Consider the following 12,104-nt stretch of genomic DNA (forward strand, 5'->3'; position numbering starts at 1 on the left):
AAGGTACAGACTAAGAATTTTTTTTTTTTTATTTATTAGAATATTTTCAATCAATTCTCGTTGAGAATTTTCAGTAACTTAATTTGGCGTGATACAATGACATGGATTATAATAGCTTTATATTGTTGATTCTAGTAGAACTAAGGATTTAATCTAGTGGGTATTTTCTTTTTAGTCTGCGGATCTGGTCCGTCGTGTCCAGTAGTTGGGTGACTAGTGGGTTGTGGTGGTTGTTGACTCTTGTGTTATATCTGCTTCTGGACTTGTGTATTTCATCTTTGACTGTAGGTATCTTGAGGTCACGGTGGATTGTTTCGTTGGTAACATACCAGGGTGCATTTAATAGGGATCTTAGCGTTTTCGATTGGAAGCGTTGGAGTATTTCAGTGTTGGAGTTACTTGCTTCGTGTTTGCTGATGGACGTTTTTGACGGTGTGGAGAGGCGGATAGCGTTTATTATGCTCGTGTTTAAGTATTCCGTGGCTGCTTCGATTTCTTCATTGGTTTTTAGTGAAGTTGAGGCTGAAGTTGTGTGTGTAAAGACTTCTCTAAAGAGCTGCCAGTTGGTGTGTTGGTTATGAATGGAGCCATTAGGTATATTCTCGATGTTAGTTGGACTGACTGTTGCTATCGCGGGAGAATGATCAGAGGAGAGATCAGCCGAGAAATTGATTTGGACGTGTCTTGACGAAATATTTTTAGTTATGAGGGAATCAAGGAGATCGGGTATTTTGTTTCTGTCGGTGGGCCAGTGTGTGGGTTCGTATGTGGTAAGGTAGTTGAGGTTGTTGGTTATTATGCTGTTGAGGAGGTTTTTGCCTCTTACTGTAACCAGTCTGCTGCCCCATTGGATGTGTTTAGCGTTGTAGTCTCCTCCGGCTATGAATCTATTGCCCAGGGTGTCCAGGAAGTTGTCGAAGTCTTCTTTGGCGATGGAGTGTCTGGGAGGGCAGTATATAGCTGAAGTGGTGATTGTACCATGACAGTCTTCTATTGCTACGTTTGTTGCTTGGAGGTAGTCTTTCTGGAATGGTGGAAGTTCGTAGTGCTTAATGTTTGATTTGATTATGATTCCGGTGCCGCCGTGGGCCTTTCCGCTGGGGTGTTGAGTATGGTAGAACTTGTATCCGTTTATGTTCAGGTAGTTTTTGTCGGTGAAGTGGGTTTCAGATATGAGCATTATGTCGATTAGCTGGTGTTTTAGGAAGAGTTCTAGTTCAAGTTTGCGTTGCGCTAGACCGTTGGCATTCCACAGAGCTATGCGTCTTGGTTTTATTCTGTGTCGGGGAGTATTAATTTATCCATGATGAGTGTTAATAGCGATAGCAAATTGTTTATTTGCTCTGATTGTTTCTCTATTAGTTTTTCAAGCCTAGAGACGTTGTCTGTATTAGGTGAGGTGGGGGCACTATTTTGGGAGGATCCCTGTGGCTATTTGGTGTATTTCGAGTGCCTTGTACCGCTTGGGCATAGGAGGTTGAGGGAGTGGTGAGTTTGGTAGGGCTGGGTGTTTGATTGGTTGGGGGGATTGGGGTAAAGGTGAATTTCGGCGAGCTGGGTGTTTGGTAGTTTACCTCTTTTGTTCTAAGTTTGGGGTACTTGTTTGAGTACAGAGTTTTGTAGGCTGAGCAGCCTTTGTAGTTGGCAGGATGGTCACCTTGACAGTGGATGCACTTCGCTGGGGTTTCCGGTGATTTCCTGCATTGGTCGGTGGGGTGTGTTCCTGCACATTTGACGCAGCGGAAGGTATGGTTGCAGTATTTCTGCGTGTGCCCGTATCTTTGGCACCTTTTGCTTTGCACTATCTCCTTTTTGATTTGCGGTGGTTCGAATTTTACGATGGCGTTCATTAGGCGACTGGTGCTGTAGATTTCCTTGTTGTTGGGTTTCTGTTTTAAGTCGATAAAGAATAGGGATAACGGGTCTTTCGTGACTCTATGCCTTATGTTGCTGACATTGATGACTTCGTGGCCGAGTTTAGATAGTTCGGTTTTTAGTTCGTCGATGTCTGCGGAGTGGTGGATGTTTCGATGTAGCACCACCCGAAAAGGTCTTTCTTCTTTGAGTTGGTAGGTGTGGAAATTGGCGTTCAGGGCCCTAAGTGTCTTGGTGAGCTTCCTGTAGGCTTCTGGATTCGTCGGCAGGATTTTTACTTGGTTGTTGGTTATCTTCAGGTTGTAGTCCTCCTTGGAGATATCTCTCTCTAAGGTCTTGGTCATTGTCTGGATGTCGATGACATCATTAATAAATATTGGTGGGGGAGGGGGGCTTCTCTGTGCGTGGTGGTTAGGTGGCGGGCCTGCGATTTCCATGGCGTCGTTTGTGGATTCCAAAATTGCGAACCTGTTGTGGGTGTTAATTTGCGTTGATGGCTGTTCGTTCGAGTTTGTGTCTGATGGTTCGGTTTTGCGTTTTTTCGCCTTATTGGCGTCGTTGGCACCGTGGGATCTGCTGAACTTCTGCCACGGGGGAAGTAGCGCGGGGTAGTGATGGATTTGCACAGGCGAGCCTGGTCGTGATTGCTGGGCCATCATCGAGCTAGCTATTTCAATATGAATAACTAGTCGTGAGGCTATGAGGCAAGATTCGGGTTGGGGTTAGGTGCGTAGGCTTTTCTTCTCTCTGGCGGATAGGAAACACTTGTGAGGATAGGAGCACGTTGTTTTCACTTTCGACGGTTGGGTGACACGTGTTACTTTCGAACTTCACTGGGCACTAGAGACACGTCTGCACGTTTCGGCACTCAGCAGCGAACTCACAGACTAAGAATAGCAACCGACTGGCCGTGGAGGCCATTAACGCAATAGATACCGAAGGAAGACTAAAAAGGAAACACCCAGAAGACCTGACAAAGGAAGCAACATAAAGTATGTAACGTAACATACACGAAGATGGAATCCCGATGAAGGTAACCATCCACATGCTATGTATTTTTATTTTATTTTTATTTTTTTTATCAAACAAGTTAAAACATTTTACCAAATGTCCTACTGGACAAATTGTAAAATTAGAGCAAGTAAATAAAAACCTAACCCCAACCCGAATTTTGCCTCATAGCCTCACGACTAGTTATTCATATTGAAATAGGTAGCTCGATGATGGCCCAGCAATCACCACCAGGCTCGCCTGTGCAAACCCATCACTACCCCGCGCTACTCCCCCCGTGGCAGAAGTTCAGCAGATCCCACGGTGCCAACGACGCCAATAAGGCGAAAAAACGCAAAACCGAACCATCAGACACAAACTCGAACGAACAGCCATCAACGCAAATTAACACCCACAACAGGTTCGCAATTTTGGAATCCACAAACGACGCCATGGAAATCGCAGGCCCGCCACCTAAGCACTACGCACAGAGAAGCCCCCCTCCCCCACCAATATTTATTAATGATGTCATCGACATCCAGACAATGACCAAGTCCTTAGAGAGAGATATCTCCAAGGAGGACTACAACCTGAAGATAACCAACAACCAAGTAAAAATCCTGCCGACGAATCCAGAAGCCTACAGGAAGCTCACCAAGACACTTAGGGCCCTGAACGCCAATTTCCACACCTACCAACTCAAAGAAGAAAGACCTTTTCGGGTGGTGCTACATCGAAACATCCACCACTCCGCAGACATCGACGAACTAAAAACCGAACTATCTAAACTCGGCCACGAAGTCATCAATGTCAGCAACATAAGGCATAGAGTCACGAAAGACCCGTTATCCCTATTCTTTATCGACTTAAAACAGAAACCCAACAACAAGGAAATCTACAACACCAGTCGCCTAATGAACGCCATCGTAAAATTCGAACCACCGCAAATCAAAAAGGAGATAGTGCAATGCAAAAGGTGCCAAAGATACGGGCACACGCAGAAATACTGCAACCATACCTTCCGCTGCGTCAAATGTGCAGGGACACACCCCACCGACCAATGCAGGAAATCACCGGAAACCCCAGCGAAGTGCATCCACTGTCAAGGTGACCATCCTGCCAACTACAAAGGCTGCTCAGCCTACAAAACTCTGTACTCAAACAAGTACCCCAAACTTAGAACAAAAGAGGTAAACTACCAAACACCCAGCTCGCCGAAATTCACCTTTACCCCAATCCCCCCAACCAATCAAACACCCAGCCCTACCAAACTCACCACTCCCTCAACCTCCTATGCCCAAGCGGTACAAGGCACTCGAAATACACCAAATAGCCACAGTGATCCTCCCCAAAATAGTGCCCCCACCTCACCCAATACAGACAACGTCTCTAGGCTTGAAAAGCTAATAGAGAAACAATCAGAGCAAATAAACAATTTGCTATCGCTATTAACACTCATCATGGATAAATTAATACGCCCCGACACAAAATAAAACCAAGACGCATAGCTCTGTGGAATGCCAACGGTCTAGCGCAACGCAAACTTGAACTAGAACTCTTCCTAAAACACCAGCTAATCGACATAATGTTCATATCTGAAACCCACTTCACCGACAAAAACTATCTGAACATAAACGGATACAAGTTCTACCATACCCAACACCCCAGCGGAAAGGCCCACGGCGGCACCGGAATCATAATCAAATCAAACATTAAGCACGCGGAGTTCCCAAGCGGTCACCCATTTAAATACTTTCTCCATCTTAACTTTCGTGATAGGACGAGAACCAGTGCTTTTCTTTATAACGTTTATTGGCCAATAGTTACATTACATGTGTGTGTTTTTCATAATAAACAATGAATTTCGGTTGTGGGATGGATCAATTAAAAGTACCGATACATGACGGTACGACATGCAACACTTTATGTGTCGGGATTACATTTTTGTAGGTTTACAATTTGTAACTTAAATTTATGTCGTTGTAGAGCGGTGCTTATATATGATGTTGTTTTTTTGTTCCTATCTCTGTCCTGAAAACCTGGTCGCAAAAACCGGACAATTCAGTAGTCTACATTTGGTTTCGGCGGAGCTGCGGGATTTTGCGAGGGCCGCGGGAGGGTGGACAGGGAGGGGAACGGAGGGGTGTCCTGTAGAATTATTTACAATATCTACAATATTTACAATATTTACATGATTACAATATCTGCACTATTTTACACGGAGGGAGATTTGAGTGTTGTTATTTTGTGGTTCTTTTTCTTGTTATTTTTATTATGGTTTTGGCATCCACCAATATTTTTTTATGCATTTTCTGTGATTGTCTTCTGCGTCTTTTTGGGGAAGGGCCATGTTGTATCTCCACCTAGTGTCTACAGTTTGCACATTTGAGTTTGCCTCGTTGAGTATTGTTTTAATCCCTATTTTTCTTTTTATATGGTAGATTATTGGGATATTATTTTGGTCTTGGAGGTAGTTTCTTTCGTCTAGGTATAAAAATGCTTCGGGGGGATGTAACCTGTCGTCAGTGTATTTTTGTAATATGAATCGTTTGGAAATAAGCAACCGAAGATTACACTATTTTCCTTTATCTTTGCAGGTTGCGCGAAGTGGTTTCTTGTTAGTTTTATGAGGATTGCCGTTCCTCCTCCTTGGGTAGCGTTTGGTCTGTCGTGTCTTATTATAGAATAGTTTTTGTAGTGCACTTTGTGTCTATAGTTCAGTTTGGTTTCTGAGATAAGTACTACGTCGGGGGTTTCTTTCTTAATTAGGGTTAGCATGCTGTATCTCTTTTGGTTTGAGATTAGTGAGTTGGCGTTTATTGAGATGATTTTCAGATGTTTAACTTTTCTCTGATTTGTTTTTTGCTGTAATTGGTGGACGGGTGGGTTTTTTCTAATCTTCGTCTATATTTTCGATGATGTTGAAGATGGAGTCGATTCTTTCTTCATGCGTATTTAATGCTTTTCTGATTTCGTTTAGTTGTGTTTGTTGGTCGCTTAGAGCTTTTAGAATGCTTTTTTTGAAGTCTTCAATGACATTTATTATGCTTATTTGGGGTGAGTCTATTGTTGGGTTAGGGTTTTGTTTGACTTGTGCCGCTATGTTTGTTACTTGCGGGCTTGTCTCGTTTATACTTGTTCTTTGTTTTACTATGTCCGCGAACTTTAGCTCGGGGACGTACTTACGGCTTATTTTGGCGATTCTTTCAATTTTTGTTGTTTTTGCTTTGGTGATTTTTTCATTAATCTTTTTCCGTAATTCGACGAGTTTTGGACATCCTTCGTATGATGCAGGATGTCCGTAGTTTTTGCAGTTTACGCAGTAGATTTTTTCTTTGCTTACTGCTGCTTCTTTTTTTATTTTGCACTCGCCTGGCCCGTGCGGTTCAGTGCATTTTACACAGCGATAGTTTAGGTTACAGTTTTGTGCTGTGTGGCCTATTCGCTGGCATTTGTAGCACTGCGTGATATCGTTTTTTTTAATTTTTTCCCAGGCTATTTTCAGATAGTTAAGTCTGTTTATTTTTAGTAGGTTCCCAATGTTGCTATCGGGGGAGACTTGGATTATGTAGATTGCGAGCAATGTGTTGTTCTCCCTTGATTTTCTTGTTGTGAATCGAGTCACTTTGGTGAAGTTAACTTCTTCTATTTTCAGGGCTTTTAGGTCTTCTAGTATTTCCGCTTCTGTGTAGCTGTTTCCTAACCCTTTTAGTAGGTACGTGTGGGGTTTTTGAGATTTTGGGGTATATGTGAAGTAGGCCGTGTTGGCTGCGGTCAGTATTTTTTTTGCATTCGCGTAGTCATTTATGTTTTGAAGATAAAGCACGTGCTTACCTGAGTGGATTCTTTTGGTATGGAAATTCTTGATTTTGAGAGAAGTTTCCACGAGTGCTATTGTGTCTTTTGGGTCTTGTAATGTTGATGGGGGGTGGCCTGGCCCCTTTTGCCGATGTGGGGGGGTCTGCCTGTTCTTCAGCGGGGTGGCTGGGTGGCAGGCCCTTATGAGTTTGGTTTTTCAGTAATGTTGAAGGATGTGGTGTTGTTGTTTTTTTTGGCGGAGCGGTGGGGGGGGGGGGGTGCTTGCCCGGGCGGTATAGCTTTTGCTTGTGGTTATTGGCGACGTGACCGGGGGAGTGGGCTGTCTGGTTGCCTTTTCCCTTAATACGTTGTTTTTTTTTTTTAATGTTACCGATAATGTTTTCATGCGGTTGCGGTGTGCAGGGGTCTTGGGCTTGGAGGGCATCGAATCTGTTTTTTAGTGTGATAGTCATTGGTTGAGGTTGTGGGCTTCTTCTTTGTTTCATATTTTCGTTTTTATCGTCGCGCTCTTCTTGTGAGTCGCTTTCTTCTCCTTTTAAATTTTCTTGTTTTGTGTTTATTTTGTTCCTGATTACCAGGTTTGGGGGCAGATTGAGTTTCCGCGTCTTTTGTGTAGCAGTTCTTATGCTGCTATCTTTAATTATTTGTTGTTATTCTATTTTTCTTTTGATTCCTTTTTTTTTGACGAGCTTATGGCGGATTCCGCCTCCTTGGTTTCGATTTCATTCCTTTCTTCTTCTATTTTTATATTGTTTGTAGAGTGGTTGATGTTATCACTATTTTTTCACTGTTTAGCACTCTTTTTGTTTTTCTTTTTTTTTTTTTTTTGCTCTCTCACTGTCTACTGTGCACTGTATAGCTTGCCGCGCTCAGTGTTTGGGCCTACGCCTGTTTATCCCTTAGGCCCGAGAGGTCCGAGCTGCTCGGAGGATTACGGTCAACTGACGAGAACGAGTGCACTCAGCGCGGTATGAGCGTTGGCTGAAATAAATAATATTTTTATTTGTCTTTGATCGTCAAAGACATAGAATATTTAAAGAAACATGTGTGTGCCAAAATGAAAATGATATAATGTATGCTAATGGTAATACTAAGACATTGCAACTTCTTGATGCTTAGAATATAGATTATTAAAAATTAATTGTTAAGGAAGCCGAATTGATTTTTTGGTATTACGTTATTTTTGACTAGGGTGTTATTTATGACCATTTCGAATATTTTTTGGTTATGTTCGCTAGGATACTTATATGTCGCAGGTTTGAGGATGAGAAGCTGTCTTTATTTATTTTTTGTGATGGCTATTAATTTATCTTTTTTCCATTTTCTGGAGATTGGTTGGTAATCTACGATATACACCTTCGCAGTCAAGGGGCTATTTTAGAAGACGATAATCGTACATGATCTGGACAATGGTTGGATGCTAATGAAAATCTTAAACAAATGCTGAAACCGTCATTACGGCCAAAACAGGTTATGATGATTGTTGTTGTTCATAAATAGTAGATGATGCACTCATTAGCCTCTGTTCGAAGAATGTGTTTGATAATGATACTTTGTAATGGCTCAATAAAAAGAACATTAGACTAAAAAACAACGTCTCAGAAATTCTATAGGCATAACATGATTCAAGTAAGATATAATTGAGAAAATGAATGCCTAGAATATGTAATGTAACGTGAAGTATCAAATGTGTTAATATAACAGGAACATACCTAATCGCGTATGTCATACGATCCAGTCTAAGACACCTCATGATGCATAATCTTTGCAGAGCAGTTTTATTTTTCCAATCTTGTGGGAAACTTTCTCGTTCCGGCGTATCTGATTCTACGAACTTCTTCCACCGTTTCGCAGCACCTTCTATGTCTTTTTCTAAATTTTGAAAGTCCTCCATTTGGCTCAAATATTTAATCCCTCCCCAACCGACATCTGTTAAAAAGTCTACGGGGCTTGTTAACTCCGGAATATACGGAAATCGTAGTAGGAAGTCAAGTTCTGATTGTGATATTTCCTTTGCTTCCATAAAAATCTGAAACGAATAGAATTATTCAATGTGACGTTAGTTGCAATAAAAATGCGATACATAGCGTTGCAAGCTGCCCTCATATGATTTAATTTACCCAAGGAAGATTTTTTTTGGTAAACTTTCCACTTCTGTGCAAAATTTTTCTAATCAATATACTACGCTATTTATCGCTATCTTAACGTCCTTTTTTCTTTTCCTGTTAGAAGTAATTAACCGTTTGGTTTGTATTATTGAACTCGATTATAAGGAACTAATCATGGAATTTATTCCAATTATAATTATCACATCTAATACAGTAGAGTAAAATAGTATGTAGTATTATACTATTATTATAGTATTATAGTATATTATACTATTATAGTATTATAGTATATTACAGTATTATAGTATATTATAGTATTATAGTATATTATAGTATTATAGTATATTATAGTATTATAGTATATTATAGTATAGTATAGTATTATAGTATGTAGATATTCCATACAATTGATAATGCAGTAAATAAAAGAATCATATTAACACCTATCCTTTTTTTTTTTTTTTTTTTTTCACGTGGAGAAATCCTCATGGACACCCAGCTGCAAGCAGCATGGGTAGTGTCGGACTCTTACCGACTAAAACTCCACGGTGGTCTTCCAGACGGCTGTTCGAGGAGAGCTCAGGATCTCTTGCGAATACTACCAAGCGCTTCTCGTCGTCTATCTCCCTGCTGGGCGGAAGACTTCCTTGTTAGACAGAAAATCGGGGCCGCCAGGGGGGACCACGCACTCTAGCGCCCCTTTCCTTGGGTCTTGTTACTTCCTCGATGACTCCTTGGGCGCGTTTACGGCGGGGGCACCGCCGCTCCGTGACGCGCGGAGACTCCTTGATGTTGCGCTCTGCTGGTATGCTGGGCTTTCTCTCTTTCTCTCTCCGCTCGCTCCTTCACGAGCATGACTTGCTCGCAAAAGGTGCGGACGGCTGTGTACTCCTGGGGCCCCCTGAGCATAGCTTCGATGAGCGTATCGGGGCCCAATCTCTCGCCGATGTCGAGTCGTAAGACACGTCGCGGTACCTCCCACGCCGGGCAAGCCTCAAGCGTGTGCTGCGCCGTGTCCTCCTCCTTCCCACAGTGGTGACAGATGGACGTCACCTCTCGCCGGATCTTGAGCAGGTACTCGCCGAACACCCCGTGGCCGGTGAGCACCTGAGTCGTTCTGAATGTTAGCGGGACCCCGCCTTTGTCTCTCCACTTGTCCCAGTTGGGCAGGACGGTGCGGACGGCCCGATGAGGGCGTACTGCATCCTTTTCCAACAGCTGCGAGTGCCACCGCTCCCATGCTTCTAGTCTTGCTTCCTCCCGAACATCCACGGTTGGTGCCGTCGGCGTGGCCCGTCGGTCCAAGGCCGCGGCCCTCCGATGTTCGTACACCCGACGAAGGGCAAGGGCCTGTAGCTCGAATGGGGGGGACGCGGCCAGCACGGTCGCTGTCGCGTAGGACACCGTCCTGTATCCCCTCGCTGCCCGGATGGCGATCGTCCTGTGGAGCCTTCTCACCAGAGTCAGGTTACGCCGGCTCTCCGCCAGATCTTCGGCCCATACAGGTGCTCCGTAAAGGACTCGTGACCGGATCACTCCTTCGTAGAGCCTGCGGACTCCCAATCCTGCCCCGCCGATGTTAGGTAATAGGCCGCATAAGGCGTTGGCTGCGGCCGTTACTTTCGGGGCTAAGTGCTCAAAGTGTGGCTTGAACGTCCACTTACTGTCGACGATCAGGCCCAAGTACTTCATTCGGTGTCCCACAGGGACCTCTTCTCCGTCGATGACGATAGTCGACAGCTCCGCAGGCGGTGTTCTTCTGCGTCGCTAGTCGTAGAACCACAGAGCTTCCGATTTCGCCGGCGACACGCTCAAGCCGAGTCTTCGAATGGCGTGTACCGTGCATGCCACGGCGGTCTCGGTCAGTCATGCGGCGTCGTTCCACCATCGTCCGCCGGCCAGCACCAGCGTGTCATCCGCGTAGCATATCATGCCAGCCCCCGGCGGCATGGGACTTCGGAGGACCAAATCGTAGGCAGTGATCCACAATATCGGTCCGAGTACCGAGCCTTGCGGCACGCCGCGCTCCACCGGTCTTCGCTCCTTCCCGCCGTTTCTGCCTGTGTAGGTGATCCACCTATCGTTCAGATAGGCCTGAATCACCTTGACGAGGTATGGCGGGGACTCGAAATATCGCAGCGCCTCCACGATCCTGCTCCAAGGAATGCTATTAAAAGCGTTGGAGATGTCCAAGGAGACATCTACTGCTACCCCTTCTCGCACGACCATGTCCTCCGCCATGGATCTCAGCCTCTTCACCGCGTCCACGGTCGAGCGGCCTCGGCGAAATCCAAATTGGCTATCGTGCCATCCGGGAATCCGTCTCTCCATGTGTGCCTCCAGACGGGCGACTATGATCCTTTCGAAGAGTTTACCCACCTCGTCGAGAAGACATACCGGCCTGTATGCCGATGGCGCGTCCGGTTGCCGACCCTCCTTCCGTAGCAACACGAGCTTCGCCGTACGCCACGCCCGAGGATAGGCGCCCTCCTTCAGGCATCTGGAGAACAGGTGCCGCAGACGGGGAGCCAGGATGTCGATCGACTCCGTCTAGACCCGGCCCGGGATCCCGTCCGGACCCGGTGCCACGTCGCGGGATGCCACCTTCTTCGCGGCTTCGAGCAACTCTTCCTCCGTCACTCGAAGTTCCTCGTTCCAATCCGTCGGCGCCGTCCCGTCGATGATGGTAGGGGCTGGCGCGGACGTCTCGTTGTTGTCCCGCCGTGGGAACAAAGTCCCGATGACGTTGTCCAGTAACGCCGGATCCATGTTTTCGGTCAGCGGGGGGGCCGAAGGTCGCAGTTTCTTCGTCACTATGCGATAGGGCCTCCCCCACGGATCTGAATCGACCGATTCGATCAATCGATCCCAACACTGGGCCTTGGCTAGTTTGATCTCCCGTTGGAGAGCGCGTCTCGTCTCTCTGTATTCTTCGTAGCAGCGAGAGATCTCCTCCTCGTCGCGCGTCCGTCTGCGGCAACGTGCCCTTAGAAATCTTCTCCGGGCCTGTATGCAACCCGCCCGCATATCGGCTATTTACGGTGTCCACCAATACACGGAACGTTCGCTTCTGTCTCCCGGGACGGAGCGCGGCATAGCGGCGTCGCATGCTGCTCTCATGTATCCGTGGAGCTCGTCCGCCTCCTCGTCGATGCTACCCAGTGTGGTGGTGGTGGTGGGGGGAGTTGAGATGTTGTCCCCCCGTGCGTCCCAGCTCCAGGCGGAGACAGTGACCGCCGCCCGCAGCATGTCCTTGTCCCTCTCCTTCAAACGCCACCTAGGTGTGGGTGGTGGTGGTCGACGGGACCGGTT

General features: G+C 45.7%; 1 protein-coding gene across 1 annotated transcript in view; it reads right to left on the reverse strand.

Moving 5' to 3' along the window:
• The window catches only part of LOC125386652 (dynein beta chain, ciliary-like), a 30,490-nt gene extending 21,604 nt beyond the window's left edge, over positions 1-8,886 (reverse strand). The window contains exon 1 of the mRNA XM_048413658.1: positions 8,397-8,886. Within this exon, the coding sequence (XP_048269615.1) occupies positions 8,397-8,707 (311 nt within the window). The 5' untranslated portion in view covers positions 8,708-8,886. The remainder of the gene's footprint in view (positions 1-8,396) is intronic.
• Between the last annotated feature and the right edge of the window lie 3,218 nt (positions 8,887-12,104).

This window comes from Bombus terrestris, chromosome 17 (assembly GCF_910591885.1).
Source record: "Bombus terrestris chromosome 17, iyBomTerr1.2, whole genome shotgun sequence".
Taxonomy (NCBI): Eukaryota; Metazoa; Arthropoda; class Insecta; order Hymenoptera; family Apidae; genus Bombus; species Bombus terrestris.